At 39.8% G+C, this 18,522-nt stretch overlaps 1 protein-coding gene across 2 annotated transcripts; it reads left to right on the plus strand.

Annotated features, from left to right (window-relative positions):
• Positions 1-980: 980 nt before the first annotated feature.
• On the plus strand, positions 981-17,487 carry LOC135489788 (guanylate-binding protein 1-like). Of its 2 annotated transcripts, XM_064775333.1 has the most exons (10): positions 981-1,119; positions 10,177-10,381; positions 11,192-11,319; positions 11,895-12,004; positions 12,281-12,708; positions 13,257-13,540; positions 14,147-14,356; positions 14,689-14,788; positions 15,167-15,375; positions 16,005-17,487. In XM_064775333.1, the coding sequence occupies exons 1-10, from the start codon at positions 1,111-1,113 to the stop codon at positions 16,125-16,127; spliced, it is 1,806 nt and encodes a 601-aa protein (XP_064631403.1). In that variant the 5' UTR covers positions 981-1,110; the 3' UTR covers positions 16,128-17,487. The 2 variants fall into 2 exon arrangements, with proteins under 2 accessions (XP_064631403.1, XP_064631405.1); XM_064775335.1 differs by lacking the exon at positions 10,177-10,381 and having other exon boundaries at positions 999-1,119.
• Positions 17,488-18,522: the final 1,035 nt, after the last annotated feature.

An 18,522-nucleotide genomic window follows, 5' to 3' on the forward strand; every position in this document is an offset into this window, starting at 1 on the left:
ACAGGGCATGCACTTGGTGAACGTCTGATCATCCCTAAAAATAGCGCGGGATCGCGTGATCATCGAAACTAGGCTAGTTTCGATGATCAGACGATCGCGTGATCATCGAAACTAGGCTAGTTTCGATCAGACGATCCCGTGCTATTTTTAGGGATGACCACACGTTCACCAAGTGCATGCCCTGTCTACGATATTTTTGCAGACTGGTCTGATAATAAACTGTTTTACGTATGTATTATAGGGCTCTTTTTCACCTTTGACCTCATGAGGACCTCAAGAGGTACAAGAGGACCAATACGATTTTTGACGACATGTGCCATTTTATGCTGCAGGTTCAAAACTGCACCCTCCTTTCGTCCTAAAACTGGTTACTCATCTCTTGAATAATAATGTGTCTCTTTTACGGGAACGATATTTCTTTTTTACTGCATAAAAATCTTCGTCAAAATCGGTGGGGATTTTGTGGAGAAAGTGTAAGTTAGACATCACGAATATTGATACCAGAAGCCCATTACTAGCCCTTTTAAAAAAAACAAACCAGCTTTCGGTGATTCCCATTGAAAATCCCCGTGGGCATTTATTGTTCAAAATGGCATGTTTGGACTCTATCCCCTCTAGACTCCTGTGCAGTCTCGTATGCTACATGTACTTCGTTTCACGGCTGCCAACAACACCGGCCACCATTTTGTATCCGCTACTCCACGATTCGTGAAGTGGATAACAGGCGAGTGAAGATATGGGGTCGGGCCCGGGATCAGCCCAAAATTAACTTTTTAACACAATCGGAAAAATAATACAAGTATCACTCTTTTATGTCCTGGGTTATATATTTGTGGGTTTTCTATGTAGATTTTATGGGGACTGATCGATCGCTCTTGATCTGCTGATTCCGATATCATCACATTTTGTGTGTCACATCCGGGACCTCACGGTATAATGGATATTAGTTCTGGCAGAAAGAATATCAATTATTCCTTAGATCTGCTTGGAGAGCGGACAACGTTATTATAAGCGGCCCATACCAGGATTTTCGTCATTCCGGGCGTAAACCAGGCTGTCGAGGGAGATCAAGACATTGCAGTATTACACAAATAGCTGTCGAAGACGAAAATGGCGAGTGTGAGTATAAGTTCTAACGTATATGACTACAGACTATGCTTCTGATTGTTCGATCCGCTAAATCATTTCGACTTTTCAAATTGATTTCATCGTACTTTAAGGAAAACTTGGCGTGCTAATTATATCTAGACAAGAGGATAATCAGGGGCGTGTCCAGGGGGTCCAGGAGGTCCCCCCTCCCCCTGCTCGCGCAGAACACACATTTTTTTTCCTTCAAGTACATCCCACAAGATGCCTGGAAACCGCATTTTTAACTCGCCCCCCCCCACTCTTGACGGCCAACGATTTTTTAATGCCGTTGAAATATTTCAACCTATTGTGGCCTCAAATACCAGGAAAATATTTCCTACTCGATGCTTTCTGATATAGTTTATCGTTTATTTATTTATAGGAATGGCCTGAAATCGCATCTACATTTCTAAAATTACCTTCAGTAACGGTGATTTTTAATGTCGAAAATGGTCTGAAATCGCATCTCAGAGCATCTACGTTTCGATGCGCGAATTTAGTTTCTCGCGCATTCGGCGCTCGCCATTGTGACCGCCCCCCCCCCCCCCCCCAGCCAAATTCCTGTACACGCCCCTGATAATGACCCTGCTTGCCCACATTCCGCCGTCACTTGTAGGTTCACTGATGGTGTTCTCCATTAATGATTTTTTGCGCCTAAAGAGGCAGTTTTGGGCATGGGTTGTAGATTACTGAGACCTATGGTTACACCCTATCCAAGTGCAATGTTTATTGCAGATCCATAATTTTTCAATTATCCTTTGTCCTGGTGGAAGTCATCAAGTCGCAGAGGAATCCCCATAGATTTAATGGTATTAGAAATGGCTGGTAAAGAGATGGTATGATATTTCACTTTCCTAATAATGTTACGAGTGTTGCGCAAATAATGGAAGACTTAATGGAACACAGACCTGACCTCGTTATCTGCCTGCAAACAAGTGAAGTTGCAAATTTATAAACATGATGGCAATGGTTACCTAAGTGCATGACAGATCGAAATGAAATCTTCGAAATGAAACGAAATCTTCGAATTGAAACGAAATCATCGAAATGAGATCCAAAATGAAGTTGGGAATTGTGTTGCTGGCAGGTGCACTGCTCGCAGGGGAATCCCCATAGATTTCAAGGTATTGGAAATGGCTGGTAAAGAGATGGTATGATATTTCGCCTATGAATGTTATTTTGACTAAAGGGAAGCGCTGCAAAATTTCTGTATACTTTGCGTTAATGAAATCTGGAATGTTTTACCTGAGGCTGAAGTGACTTAGCTAGGAGTGGAGGTGGCAAATCAATTATTATGATGCTGAACTAGTAAATATATAATATGTAAAGTCAAGGACTTAGTGAGCTCCCCTTTAGGTCGGGGGAGCCCGCCCGAACCCCCCTACGATAGCGTAACGTTTTTACCCAGTACAATGGAGGGGAAACCCCCCAACCCCCCCAAACCCCCCATGTTGGGACCATCCATAGTTCCTTCCGACACATTTTTGTTTTGGTAATGTAATACATTGTGATTGTCCTTATTCACGGGAATCGGGTGTTTCCAGTGATATACGACACAAATTGGTTGTCCTCATGCATTCACTTTGGAAACGCATTTTAAAATAGATGTTACGTCCTGTTAATGGGGCACGTCATCATCGCGTACATTTGGGAAAAACTCACTAACGAGACCGGAGCAGACGGCTGAAAGTAGTTTAATTATTGGCCGCTAGGGTATAGAATGTCGCTCACCCGAATTTTTCACGCAACTATAGCTAAAAAGAGCTAGTTTTAGTTTGTGATTCATTTTGATACTTCAGATTTGGGCAGTAGACCAATATAACTTCGTCATCAGTGTGGTTATAAGCAGAAAAAACGTATTTGTTTTTCTTAAAGTGCCTTTTTTGGGCGTGTGCGTTGGATTTTTTTGTTTATGTCACGTGACCTCTACCATGTCGACACAAAATTGAAATAAACCACCCTTTTCTGTCATTATTTAGGACAGAATATTTCCCTTATAAAAATATAAATATAATTGGCCAATTTCTTAAGCATATGTAGCGAATTCCCATGAAGATTTAAATTAGATGTTCCTTAACCTTTTACAACTGGTCGGACTTATTAATTGAGCGCCATTGTGAAAAACCAAAAAAAAATGTTTGTAGGATATAAAATAGTTACTCTCTCTCTTTATTTCTCATCATTATATACTCCCGCACACGCGTGTATCGTAAGAGCCCCTCCTAAAGGGGGGCTTAATATGTAAAGTCAAGGACTTGGTGAGCCCCCTTTAGGTCGGGGGAGCACCCCCGAACCCCCCTACGATAGCGTAACGTTTTTACCCAGTACAATGGAGGGGAAACCCCCCAACCCCCCCAAACCCCCCATGTTGGGACCATCCATAGTTCCTTCCGACACATTTTTGTTTTGGTAATGTAATACATTGTGATTGTCCTTATTCACGGGAGTCGGGTGTTTCCAGTGATATACGACACAAATTGGTTGTCCTCATGCATTCACTTTGGAAACGCATTTTAAAATAGATGTTACGTCCTGTTAATGGGGCACGTCATCATCGCGTACATTTGGGAAAAACTCACTAACGAGACCGGAGCAGACGGCTGAAAGTAGTTTAATTATTGGCCGCTAGGGTATAGAATGTCGCTCACCCGAATTTTTCACGCAACTATAGCTAAAAAGAGCTAGTTTTAGTTTGTGATTCATTTTGATACTTCAGATTTGGGCAGTAGACCAATATAACTTCGTCATCAGTGTGGTTATAAGCAGTAAAAACGTATTTGTTTTTCTTAAAGTGCCTTTTTTGGGCGTGTGCGTTGGATTTTTTTGTTTATGTCACGTGACCCCGACCATGTCGACACAAAATTGAAATAAACCACCCTTTTCTGTCATTATTTAGGACAGAATATTTCCCTTATAAAAATATAAATATAATTGACCAATTTCTTAAGCATATGTAGCGAATTCCCATGAAGATTTAAATTAGATGTTCCTTAACCTTTTACAACTGGTCTGACTTATTAATTGAGCGCCATTGTGAAAAACCAAAAAAAAATGTTTGTAGGATATAAAATAGTTACTCTCTCTCTTTATTTTTCATCATTATATACTCCCGCACACGCGTGTATCGTAAGAGCCCCTCCTAAAGGGGGGCTTAATATGTAAAGTCAAGGACTTGGTGAGCCCCCTTTAGGTCGGGGGAGCACCCCCGAACCCCCCTACGATAGCGTAACGTTTTTACCCAGTACAATGGAGGGGAAACCCCCCAACCCCCCAAACCCCCCATGTTGGGACCATCCATAGTTCCTTCCGACACATTTTTGTTTTGGTAATGTAATACATTGTGATTGTCCTTATTCACGGGAGTCGGGTGTTTCCAGTGATATACGACACAAATTGGTTGTCCTCATGCATTCACTTTGGAAACGCATTTTAAAATAGATGTTACGTCCTGTTAATGGGGCACGTCATCATCGCGTACATTTGGGAAAAACTCACTAACGAGACCGGAGCAGACGGCTGAAAGTAGTTTAATTATTGGCCGCTAGGGTGCAGAATGTCGCTCACCCGAATTTTTCACGCAACTATAGCTAAAAAGAGCTAGTTCTAGTTTGTGATTCATTTTGATACTTCAGATTTGGGCAGTAGACCAATATAACTTCGTCATCAGTGTGGTTATAAGCAGGAAAAACGTATTTGTTTTTCTTAAAGTGTCTTTTTTGGACGTGTGTGTTGGATTGTTTTGTTTATGTCACGTGACCTCTACCATGTCGACACAAAATTGAAATAAACCACCCTTTTCTGTCATTATTTAGGACAGAATATTTCCCTTATAAAAATATAAATATAATAAGCCAATTTCTTAAGCATATGTAGCGAATTCCCATGAAGATTTAAATTAGATGTTCTTTAACCTGTTAAAACTGGTCTGATATATTAATTGAGCGCCATTTTGAAAAACCAAAAAAAAATGTTTGTAGGATATAAAATAGTTACTCTCTCTCTTTATTTCTCATCATTATATACTCCCGCACACGCGTGTATCTTAAGAGCCCCTCCTAAAGGGGGGCTTAATATGTAAAGTCAAGGACTTGGTGAGCCCCCTTTAGGTCGGGGGAGCACCCCCGAACCCCCCTACGATAGCGTAACGTTTTTACCCAGTACAATGGAGGGGAACCCCCTTCCCCCAAACCCCCCATGTTGGGACCATCCATAGTTCCTTCCGACACATTTTTGTTTTGGTAATGTAATACATTGTGATTGTCCTTATTCACATGAATCGGGCGTTTCCAGTGATATACGACACAAATGGGTTGTCCTCATGCATTCACTTTGGAAACGCATTTTAAAATAGATGTCACGTCCTGTTAATGGGGCACGTCATCATCGCGTACATTTGGGAAAAACTCCCTAACGAGACCGGAGCAGACAGCTGAAAGTAGTTTAATAATTGGCCGCTCAGGTGCAGTATGTCGCTCACCCGAATTTTTCACGCAACTGTAGCCAAATAGAGCTAGTTCTAGTTTGTGATTCAGTATCATTTTGATACTTCAGATTTGGGCAGTAGACATATATATCTTAGTCGTCAGTGTGGTTTTAAGCAGGGAAATCGTATTACTTTTCCTTAAAGTGCCTTTTTTGGACGGGTGTGTGCGATTGTTTTGTTTATGTCACGTGACCACGACCATGTCGACACAAAATTGATATAAAACCACCATTTTCTGTCATTATTTAGGACGGATATTTCCCTCATAAAAATATAAATATAATTGGCCAATTTCTTAGGCATATGTAGCGAATTCCCATGAATATTTATTTTGAAAAACCAAAAAAAATTGTTTGTAGGATATACAATAGTTACTCTCGTTATTTCTCATCATTATACTCCCGCACACGCGTGTATCTTAAGAGCCCCTCCTAAGAAGGGGGGCTTATGAACTGTTTATAAGCGGATTGACACGTAGAAATATTTTCGAGAAACAAACGAGGATTACGGATCACCAACTGCTTTAGTCTTTTTTAGGTATCCATATTTACATTATAAGCCCCTCTTTAGGAGGGGCTCTTAAGATACACGCGTGTGCGGGAGTATAATGATGAGAAATAATGAGAGTAACTATTGTATATCCTACAAACAATTTTTTTTGGTTTTTCAAAATGGCGCTGAATTAACTCCGTTTAGTTTACGATTTCTCCGCGATCTTCCGGTGGTGGTTGCTATCCCATTGGTTGAAATTAATTCAAATCTTCATATAGGAATTCGCTACATATGTCTAAGAAATTGGCCAATTATATTTATATTTTTATAAGGGGAATATTCCGTCTTAAATAATGACAGAAAATGGTGGTTTATTTCAATTTTGTGTCGACATGGTCGAGGTCACGTGACATAAACAAAACAATCCAACGCACACGTCCAAAAAAGACACTTTAAGAAAAAACAAATACGTTTTTCCTGCTTATAACCACACTGATGACGAAGTTATATTGGTCTACTGCCCAAATCTGAAGCATCAAAATGAATCACAAACTATAGAACTAGCTCTATTTGGCTATAGTTGCGTGAAAAATTCGGGTGAGCGGGGTACATTCTGCACCCTAGCGGCCAATAAGTAAACTACTTTCAGCCGTCTGCTCCGGTCTCGTTAGGGAGTTTTTCCCTACGCGATGATGACGTGCCCCATTAACAGGACGTAACATCTATTTTAAAATGCGTTTCCAAAGTGAATGCATGAGGACAACCCATTTGTGTCGTATATCACTGGAAACGCCCGATTCCCGTGAATAAGGACAATCACAATGGGTGATTTCAAAGTCAGTTTTTAGATTTAGTTTTAAAACTAAATGGAACACTAAAACCCTTGATTAAGCCAGCATTGAAATGAAGCGGGTTTTAGTTTCATCCTATTTCAAAGTTGGTGTTTGTTGGTTTTAGCATTATGTCCGGTTTTAGCTAGTTAAAACTAAGGGATGGTTTTAGTGTCAAAAACTAACACCTGGACTAAAACTAAAACTCTCCACAACACCAGAAATGAAATCAGTTCTGGTGTTAGTTTTGACACTCAGATTTAGCATTATCCTATTTCAAATTAGGTTTTAGTTTCACACTGAAACCAATTGGAACACCAAGGTCTGATCTTAATCCCAGCTCGGTGTTATATTTGGAAGATTTGTAGTGCATTTTGTATTACCAATAAAACTAACACCTTAGGCATTAACACCAAGTGGATTACAAAGTTGGTGTTGGTGTTAAGAAAAAAAAAATCATGTTGTTCGTACCATTTAAAGAAGTAGTTGCTGGTATTTTGAACGCTGATGGGAATGATGATGGACGTGAAAGAAGACGACCAAATTTATATAGATCGGAAGCGGTTACAATAGGGAAACAACAGTAACAACGACAACAACATGCATGTTTGGTTTTTCCAAGGTTTTATCTCTGTCGATCTTGGTGTTAGTTTTACCTGCACTGCAGAATAAAACTTCTTCTTAGTTTCAGCCCAGGTTTTAGGTGTTTAGATAAAACCAGGTGTTGGTGTGAAACTAAAACCTCGAATTGGTCTTATCCAGACATAGGTTTTTAGGGGTAGAAATTAAGAATAAAACTGACACTAACAACCAACACAAAATCCAAAACCAACTTTGAAATCACCCAATGTATTACATTACCAAAACAAAAATGTGTCGGAAGGAACTATGGATGGTCCCAACATAGGGGGCTGGGGGGGGGGGGGTTCCCCTCCATTGTACTGGGTAAAAACGTCACGCTATCGTAGGGGGGTTCGGGGGTGCTCCCCCGACCTAAAGTGGGGTCACCAAGTCCTTGACTTTACATATTATGTTAGTACCTGCAATCATTATATACTGCATTTAAATTGGTAGTTATTTGTCATCTAAGAGTTTACAGTTGGTGACAAGTGCGAGCCTCAAACCAAGGGATTGTGGCTGATATACAACAGTTACGCTCATTATTTCTCATCATTATACTCCCGCACACGCGTGTATCTTAAGAGACCCTCCTAAGAAGGGGGCTTATAAACAGTTCATAAGCCCCCTTCTTAGGAGGGTCTCTTAAGATACACGCGTGTACGGGAGTATAATGATGAGAAATAACGAGAGTAACTATTGTATATCCTACGAACAATTTTTTTTGGTTTTTTAAAATGGCGCTGAATTAACTCCGTTTAGTTTACGATTTCTCCGCGATCTTCCGGTGGTGGTTGCTATCCCATTGGTTGAAATTAATTTAAATCTTCATGGGAATTCGCTACATTATATGCCTAAGAAATTGACCAATTATATTTATATTTTTATTAGGGAAATATCCGTCCTAAATAATGACAGAAAAGGCTGGTTTATTTCAATTTTGTGTCGACATGGTCGAGGTAACGTGACATAAACAAAACAATCGCACACACCCGTCCAAAAACGGCACTTTAAGAAAAACAAATACGTTTTTCCTGCTTAAAACCACACTGACGACTAAGTTATTTTGGTCTACTACCCAAATCTGAAGTATCAAAGTGAACAACAAACTAGAACTAGCTCTATTTAGCAAAAGTTGCGTGAAAAATTTGGGTGAGCGACATACTGCACCCTAGCGGCCAATAATTAAACTACTTTCAGCCGTCTGCTCCGGTCTCGTTAGGGAGTTTTTCCCAAATGTACGCGATGATGACGTGCCCCATTAACAGGACGTAACATCTATTTTAAAATGCGTTTCCAAAGTGAATGCATGAGGACAACCCATTTGTGTCGTATATCACTGGAAACGCCCGATTCCCTTAAATAAGGACAATCACAATGTATTACATTACCAAAACAAAAATGTGTCGGAAGGAACTTTGGATGGTCCCAACATGGGGGGGTTGGGGGGGGGTGTACTGGGTAAACATGTTACGCTATCATAGGGGGGTTCGGGGGTGCTCCCCCGACCTAAAGGGGGGCTCACCAAGTCCTTGACTTTACATATTATATATTTACTAAGCCCCCCTTCTTAGGAGGGTCTCTTAAGATACACGCGTGTGCGGGAGTATAATGATGAGAAATAACGAGAGTAACTATTGTATATCCTACAAACAATTTTGTTTTGTTTTTTCAAAATGGCGCTGAATTAATAAATCAGACCAGTTGTAGCAGGTTAAAGAACATCTAATTTAAATCTTCATGGGAATTCGCTACATATGCCTAAGAAATTGGCTTATTATATTTATATTTTTATTAGGGAAATATTCCGTCCTAAATAATGACAGAAAAGGGTGGTTTATTTCAATTTTGTGTCGACATGGTCGAGGTCACGTGACATAAACAAAACAATCGCACACACCCGTCCAAAAAGGCACTTTAAGAAAAACAAATACGTTTTCCCTGCTTAAAACCACACTGACGACTAAGTTACATGCATATTGGTCTACTGCCCAAATCTGAAGTATCAAAATGAATCACAAACTAGAACTAGCTCTATTTAGCTATAGTTGCGTGAAAAATTCGGGTGAGCGACATACTGCACCCTAGCGGCCAATAATTAAACTACTTTCAGCCGTCTGCTCCGGTCTCGTTAGGGAGTTTTTCCCAAATGTACGCGATGATGACGTGCCCCATTAACAGGACGTAACATCTATTTTAAAATGCGTTTCCAAAGTGAATGCATGAGGACAACCCATTTGTGTCGTATATCACTGGAAACGCCCGATTCCCGTGAATAAGGACAATCACAATGTATTACATTACCAAAACAAAAATGTGTCGGAAGGAACTATGGATGGTCCCAACATGGGGGGTTTGGGGGGTTTTTGGGGGGGTTTCCCCTCCATTGTACTGGGTAAAAACGTTACGCTATCGTAGGGGATCGGGGGTGCTCCCCGACCTAAAGGGGGGCTCACCAAGTCCTTGACTTTACATATTACACTGTAGCTTCCAACAAGGTCAAACCAAAGGCTATGGGAACTTGGATCTGACAATAATGCCCCGATCGGCCTCCCTATGACGTCATCTAATTTGTTATTTCGACTTGTATATTGCTTTTCCATGGACAGTGCTTCGTCATTCCAGTCCCAAACAATCTTCAATGGTGCCAAGAATTTCATTAAAACCGAGAGGGATCCTGACGGAAAATATCTGCCGGCGTTGAATAAGGAGGTGCTTGATGAATTAAAGCAAGTCACTCAGAAACTTGTGGTCGTTTCGGCTGTTGGAGCTTACAGAACTGGCAAATCCTATTTACTGAATAGGTTGTCCGAAGTGGCTAAGGGGCCAAGTTAGTATATGTTAGGCATATATTAGTGGTTTAATATTTAAAGAAATTTAAAAGATAATTATCTCATCAAAATGATAATTATGACGAAATATCATGTAGACTGTAATACTTGGTAATTCGTACGCTTTGTTGTATATACAGGTTATCCTTGCCTATAACGTCTTTGGGTGACATGGCAATGAGGCTCGATGGGGGTACATAATAGTGGTTCTTGAATAATCATATGTAACCGAGCAAGACGAGGCCTAGAGGGCGGAGTTTACTACGAAGATTTCTTGAGTATTCACACCCACTCCTGATAATACCCCTTTGTGGGTGGGCCTAATTAAATGTATGGTACATCTTCAGTTGTACAAGAAGGTATAGAAGACGTTATAGGCAAAGATAACCTGTATGTGGGTATGGTGGCTTTGGGGTGGGGGCAAAGCACAACGATTTTTCAGTGCGCCTCTCTCCAAGAAGCAACTAACTAATTTTAACCCTCCTATCAAATGGGTGTAGGAGGTCCTTACCTAGAGAAAAAGGAAATTAAGTGCCAAAAATATGTGTTTTCCGGACATTTCTTGATTTCAAACTATACGGAATCTTTTACATTGTTTGAGTGGAGTTTTCTCAAAATGTAATATTTGCTGATTGGTCACATCCTGAAATCATCGACGGATTGACACGTAGAAATACTTTCGAGAAACAAACGAGGATTACGGATCACCAACTGCTTTAGTCTTTTTTAGGTATCCATATTTACATTATATGTTAGTACCTGCAATCATTATATACTGCATTTAAATTGGTAATTATTTTTCATCTAAGAGTTTACAGTTGGTCACAAGTGCGAGCCTCAAACCAAGGGATCGTGGCTGATGATAATTGATCATCCAAGCTTACCTGACTGCAAGCTTGCTCTGCTGGACACAGAAGGCGTCGGCGATACGAAAAAGGTAGCGTGATGTATATTTTTCAACGTGTTTAAAGCCCATTGCCCTTAGTATTGAGCGAGGAAGAGAGCTGAACAGATCCTCGTAGAAGATAGAGATTATAAGTCCCAATAAATCCTAGTCTGGTCAAAAACGAAATGCTGTATTTCATCGGAAACTTCAAAGTCTTAAAGGGACAATATAGGCAGCAGATAGGTAGGCAAGATAAAGTTATACGAAGTCGCCAATAGAGGTCTCCCACATCTCACATTACGTCGAAATGATTCACGCTTGTACGAGGAATATATTTAGTGCTGAGTCTGACGACATGACCAGGGGCCCTTACTGTGTATACTAGTCACTCGAAGATGACCAAATTAGCCCCACACTCCTGCGTATAGTTCCCCTTTAAGTACCTGAAACTTCCTACCATGTCAGAATCGGACAAAGCATGGCAAAGAAGGATCGAGCCATTTGAAGTCATTAGATTGTTCAGATGATCAGCTCATATGCATATAATATAAATAGAGTACACATTCCGATTGCATTTAGCATTGCGATTGCATTTAGATAGTCAAAATAAGTGTATATATGTTTAGGGTGACACGCAACGTGACGCGATGTTTTTTGTTCTTACCTGCCTTCTGTCCGACACCATGATCTACAATGGATTAAAGGCAATTGACGAAGTTGCATTTGAGAAGCTGAAGTATCCTTTCTGAATCATTAGACCATTTATTTAGACCCTTCTTAGCTTTTAATTCTACAGAGTGAATTGTTTTTCTTGTGCAGAAATACTATGAATGGACTGGCGACATACCCGTTAGGGCTGCAAGAAACCACTTACATTTGTTTCTAATACTGCTTAAGATGAGCATTGGGCCATATCTTTTGATTTCAGTGATCAGACAAAGTCACACGTCATAGGAGGCGGTACGTTTATTATGTACTATAACGTTTTTATCCCTTCCTTAACTTCGCCTATCTTTACTGCTGAAATGTCGAAGTATTTAGTTTCGAAAGCAAAGAAAGAAGGAGATGATGACAACTTCCATAAGTTCTTCCCAGAGTTGGTATACGTCGTTAGAGATTGCCACATTGACCTGGAAGAGAACGGGAGGGAAATCACGGCAGACGAGTACTTCGAGAGTGCCTTGACTGTTGATAACAATGATGACAAGACAGGAGAGAGGGCGAAGACACGGAATTCAATCAAGAAGTACTTTCCGCGAAGGAAATGTTTCACCTTGGATGTACCAGCAGCCAAAAGGAGTGTATTGTCAAAGATGGACACTGTTGCCGATGATCAACTGAATGAGGACTTCATCGAAACCATGGATAAATTGCTTCAGTACATCTTATCTGAGAGCAAGTCCAAGGTGTTGCAGAATGGAAGACGAATAAATGGCCGTCGTAAGTTAGCCGTGACGAATGAAACATTCATTTAGAATTAAAACAGACACTATGACTTGCATAAAAAAATCCGATCACAAGTTGAGACATTGATGAGCTCAAGTAATGGTTTTGATACTAAATTCATCAACGGTTTTAATACTAGTATTATAATTCTGGATAAAACTGGAAAATGACCATGCGTATTCCCCCTGATTTCAGGGCAGTTTTCACATGTGGTCATCATCAAAATATCACCAAGCATTTATTCATAATGCCAATTTAGAAAATGTCTAACATATTTTCCGATAATAAAGAAAAGAAACTAAAAGTGTACATACTTAACATGAAATGTAATCATCTGAGGGAGATGGTGCCTTGTTTTGCCTTGACCAAAAAAGTGACAGGTTTGTCTTCTTTACATCCCAATAATGGTCTATTAAATGTTTTTTACATGTAAATTGCTACGTCTTAAAAAGTCTGCTTTAGGTACGAAAGGGTTTTAGTCATTGGGATGATCAAAACAATGCTTCGTTTTGTTGATTTTGTTGATTTTGTTCATTTTTCAGAGGTAGCCATGTTGGTCGAGACTTACGTCAACGCCTACCGTAACAAAGATGTTCCAAATATCTCCTCGGCGCTGGAAAACCTAAAGGCAGAGGAAAACAGGAGAGCGCTTGAACTAGCCGAATCGATATACGGCCCAGCTATGGATGGTTTTAAACACGAAATGCCAACTGAGTCAATGGACGACGTTGAAGATGAGCACAAAGCCATATTGAAAAAGATATCAGCGCGGATATATGCAGATGTTATACTCGAGGACGATGAAGAGTTCATCAAAGTACTTGAGGTATGGCAATCTAAAAAAATGTCCCAGTCATTGGCGAGTATTATGTGGTTTAAAAGCACGCTGAGTCGTGAAAGTTGGTAGTTTCAGAATACTAGTGTATAAGGAACAAGCCGAGGGGGTCTGGCTTGTGAAATCAAATGGGAGAACTTCATCAGCATGCCGGTAGAAAATGAACACGTTCTTTGGCAAAATGACAGACGGTCAGAACCTCATATATCATCGATGTTATAGTTATGGGATAATGCACAAGAAGACATTGTAAATTTTCAGGAAAAAAACCATGAAATTCATCAGATCCTTTCCCTCTTTCAGAAATTGCAGATTTTAAGGAATGGTTGTTGTAATGCCTAGACCACAAGGAGTGACACATATTAGTGTATTTCTCTATAAACGCAAGTTTAAATTTCTCACTGAACTCCCTAACAGTGGTAAAAGTGACCCAAACCCTGATTTAAATGTATCTGAGATGATATTTCAGAAAATTCAGATTTTGGTGAGAAATTTCACCCCTCACCCTCGAATTTCTGTCGGCTTTTCCCAAAATTTAACATGATTTTTTTCTTTTCTTCACGTTCCCTATGACGTAACTTGCTTCTTTTGCTTCAGGAAACTCTCAACGCGAAGAAAATATTCTACATCGAAGAAAACGAACGTCTGTCGAAGGAGAAGTGTGATACTAAACTCCAGGCTTTTAATGAACAGCTACAGGCCAAGAAGGTCAATGAGTACAATCGTCCTGGGGGTTACGAGGAATACCGTGCTGACATGAGCAACTTGAAAGACAAGTACAGACAGACGAGTGGATTGGGCGTCATGGTAAGTCGATGTACAATGATTGTTGTATGTGTATAGACAACCGTAGATCTGCTATGACCTTAAAAACACTCCTCAAAGAATAGGAGACTTGATAAAGCTGGAACTATTCGACAGATATCCGCCAACTGGGGTCCTCTCTAGAATATTTTGAAATTTAAGAGCTAACCATGCATTTTCCTGGTATCTCAGAATAAGAATCCAGTTCTTTCTAAGTCTGAAGTGTTGGGAAGATTTCGCTTGTAAGTTGACCTCGTGCAAATGTAACCCTGAATATGACCAGTGTTAAGATCATGCCAAGCATGTGTAATGCCCCACAAAACTTCTTCTTTCAGAAAGAAAAAAAATTGTTAGAATTCCTGAAGGAGAAGGCTGAAGAAGACGTTATGCTGGCCATGGACAATGCACTCACTGAAAACGAGAGGCAGCTCGAAGGTGGGTAGGAGGGTGTATTATGAAGTCGTGCAGGCTGGCAAAAACTAATGAAATACGTCAGCTGATTTCTCAGTGTGTAAATAAATCTTTATTAAAGACCTCTATGATAATTATGAGCAATACAAAGTACATATTGACCACCTAGGTTTTTGCATCTTATCAAGATATAAAATATTGCCTGCATTTAAAAAGGGAATATAAGACAATGTGGTTCACGAATGTACAAAGTATAGAAATATGGGTCAATAATGGCATTGCTTTAGCACGTTCGGTCAGTTTAATAAGATCCAAAAGGCACACGCCACTGAATGACCCATTGCATAAGGTATCAAATGATGTTTTACTCGTTTTATTGACAACACGTTCATTACTTAATAGAGCAAACGCGGAAGACCGAGCAAGCCGAAAGAGAAAAGGAAGGACTTGAAATGCAACGAATTGAAGAAGAAAAGAGGAATGCCGAATTATTGGAAGACAGACAAAAACGAAATGAAGAAATGATGTCCGATATGAGGCGCGATATGAAAGACGAGGTAGAGAAGAGGCTCCAAATGGAAGAGGAATACACTAGAATGAAGGAGCAAATGGTATGTATGCATTCTTCCACGTATATCGCAGGGACCATAGAAACGAGTTCTTTGCTGAAAACACCTTGTATTAAAACTAATGACTATGTTGACTGTATTTAGGTATTTTTCACCCATTAGCATATTGATATTTGCTTAGGTACATGTAATTGGACACTGAACCATGTTCACTGGCTAGTTTCCATGAAAATAGGATATTGCGAATTTTGATGTGCAGTTGTAATTTTGATTTATATCATGGAGGATAAAGCTAAATGCTTGAAAAGTTGTGCAAAAACCTCGAAGCTCAAAAGCCTTTATTTCTAAGAGTGTACTGTCAGTCACATTACGTCGATGATTTCACGAAGAGACCATTCAGCGAATTTTTCATTTTGAGAAAGATTCCGGCGTAGAGTTTGAATAAATCTGTGCATGAAAGAGTATAATGGCACGAAATGTATGAATAAAGCACGAGGGTAAAGAGTTATAGAATAGACATTGGCTTTGAATATCACCATGGTAATCGGTGTGTAAGTAGACATGGCTAGTACGACTCAGATGGCGCTGATATCTCATTCTCAGAAAAATTGCAGACTGGTCACGAATGGTTTGTCAACGTACGAGTATTCTGGTATCATTCTTTCTTCCAGAACATGCAGGAGAAACAGGCGGTTGATTTCAAGCAGACTGCCGAATTGAAAAAAGATATGGAGGGCCCCGTCAGTGATTTAACGAAAGTTCTTGCTGTTCTTACTCGTCTTTGTTCTCGCTAAACCTGCATGCGCAGCTTTTGTCGGCAGTGTCTTCGCTGGTGCAATAGGACGCGATAGTGATGACAACAGTGATTAAAGATAATTCGAACTGTGAGGACCACGCATCACGCGCAGCAATAAGTCTGTATAAAATACAAGTAAAGGACGAAATCAGCGATTGTAATTGGTACTAGAGGTTACCTCACGTACACGGTGTATATTGTCGAATTTTGCTTATTGTTAAAAACAGACCCATCGAAGACATCTATAATCTCTCGCATCGTGTGACAGTTTATCACGTCTGCAGTATGTTTGATATGGTGATTAAGCACACGTTCTTCTGCAAGAATTGTAATGTATAACTTCTTTAAATTTATTGGATCACGTTATAATGCTATATACCTATATGGATCCACAATTTGGTGCCCAGAAAATTATTTCAAGAAAAATCCAATCTGTTGAGACAAGATTTTGGGTGCAAACCTTTACAAGCAGCCTGCAGACAAACTGAACATATCATTTTGTAAATATTTATTAGGCACATCTAAGAAAGCCTGCAACATAGCTCTATTGGGCGAATAAGGGAGATTCTCGCTTTTAATGAACTCAATAACCGCTTCTTTCTGATATTACCAACATGTTTTAATGTCAAAGAATGATGTTCTTGCTGAGGCACTGAACGAATCCATTGCAATAGACAACTCTAAAACATTTTCTTGGTATTCATTTATTAAAAATATGGCAATTTCTCTCGACCTTAATCTATCATCATTTAACCCTAAACTTGTCAAAGAAAAATTGAGAGAGAAATGTGTAGCTCACTGGAAGAATAACCTCAGCACCACTCGTATACAAGGAGGCAAGCTTGAGCTTTATTCTAAAATTAAAAATCATTTTCAATATTGTGACAATAATATTCGGAATTGCTGACGGTAATAAAGGCACTGGAAAAAAGGCACTGGAAAAAAAGGCACTAGGTAAAAAAGGCACTAGGAAAAAAAGGCACTGGGTAAAAAAGGCACTAGGTGAAAAAGGCACTGGAAAAAAAGGCACCAGGAAATCGCTATACTAGGTAAAAAAGGCACTGAAAAAAAAGGCACCAGGAAATCTCTAGGTAAAAAATTCATTTGGGGTGCCCCCCCCCGTGCATTTCTATATGTGTAATGTGCTATGTGTAATGTGCTTCCAAGTCTTTCTCACCAATAAAACTGCAATGATACTCATCAAGAATGTTTTGCTAGATGTCAATAGCGGTATACGGTGAAAAAAGCAACGGAAAAAAAGACAACGGAAAAAAAGCCCGGTAAAAAAGACAACAGGTAAAAAAGGCAACGGTAAAAAAGGCAACGGAAAAAAAGACAACAGGTAAAAAAGCAACGGTAAAAAAGACAACGGGTAAAAAAGTAAGGGAAAAAAAGACAACCCTCAAGGTAAAAAAGACAACGGGTAAAAAAAGCAACGGAAAGAAAGACAACCATCTAGGTGAAAAAGACAACAGGTAAAAAAGATGACTACTATCAAAGAGGACCCAATTAACTTTCACACTACAGCCAAATTAGTTGTACTGATTTACTAGTATTCAGTATTGCCTCATTTCCAGAGGAAGGGTTCCATCTTATTAGCCAACAAAGCGTCATTAAAGGGAGGAACATCATCGCTCTAGGGCTCTAGGCATGATAGGGCTGTCGGAGTGCCGGCTGTGCAGTGGAAACATCAGCGCCTGTCACCACACCTCCGAGGTCCCGTGTTCAATTCCCGGTCTGTCCGGCACTTTATGTCATAGAGTAGACGGTTTCCTCTGTCGTATCCGGTTTCCTTCTACATTGTACATATACATGTTTGCTTTACAAATGCCCAATATGATTTGAAAGATAATAATGTCCAAGTTGACGCTCAGCTCTCAACTCAATATTTTTTATCATCGCTCTATTTGGCGAGTGTAGGCCCGTCCTTGGTCGAACACCATTTTGGTTGGAGAGATGCGCCTGAGTTTTTACCTACATGTAGATGGTTGCCTTTTTTCCGTTGCTTTTTTTACCCGTTGTCTTTTTTACCTAGATTGTTGCTTTTTTTCCGTTGCTTTTTTTTCCGTTGCTTTTTTTACCTGTTGTCTTTTTTCCTTTGTCTTTTTTACCTGTTGTCTTTTTTACCCGTTGTCTTTTTTACCGTTGTCTTTTTTACCGGGCTTTTTTTTCCGTTGTCTTTTTTTCCGTTGCTTTTTTTACCTAGATTCGTCAATAGCCACCCTTGTGAAACTATTGAATCTTGTAGAAATAGGTTATTGGTGAGGGTACCCTGAATCTAACTGGATTAAACTACTGGACCAAATCGGATGATCTTTGTATTATTTTTTATAAGGATTCCCTGCCTATCCAAGCTAGTTTTTCTGGTCGGAGGGTACTGAAAATAGGCTGTT

The sequence above is a fragment of the Lineus longissimus genome, chromosome 6, assembly GCF_910592395.1.
Source record: "Lineus longissimus chromosome 6, tnLinLong1.2, whole genome shotgun sequence".
Lineage (NCBI taxonomy): Eukaryota > Metazoa > Nemertea > Pilidiophora > Heteronemertea > Lineidae > Lineus > Lineus longissimus.

Bases quoted from the DNA above. Each gene is read 5' to 3' on its own strand.
- LOC135489788 (XM_064775333.1), top strand. The intron at 11,320-11,894 runs GTAGCGTGATGT...ATATATGTTTAG, and splicing joins GCGTCGGCGATACGAAAAAG to GGTGACACGCAACGTGACGC. The intron at 15,376-16,004 runs GTATGTATGCAT...TCTTTCTTCCAG, and splicing joins CTAGAATGAAGGAGCAAATG to AACATGCAGGAGAAACAGGC.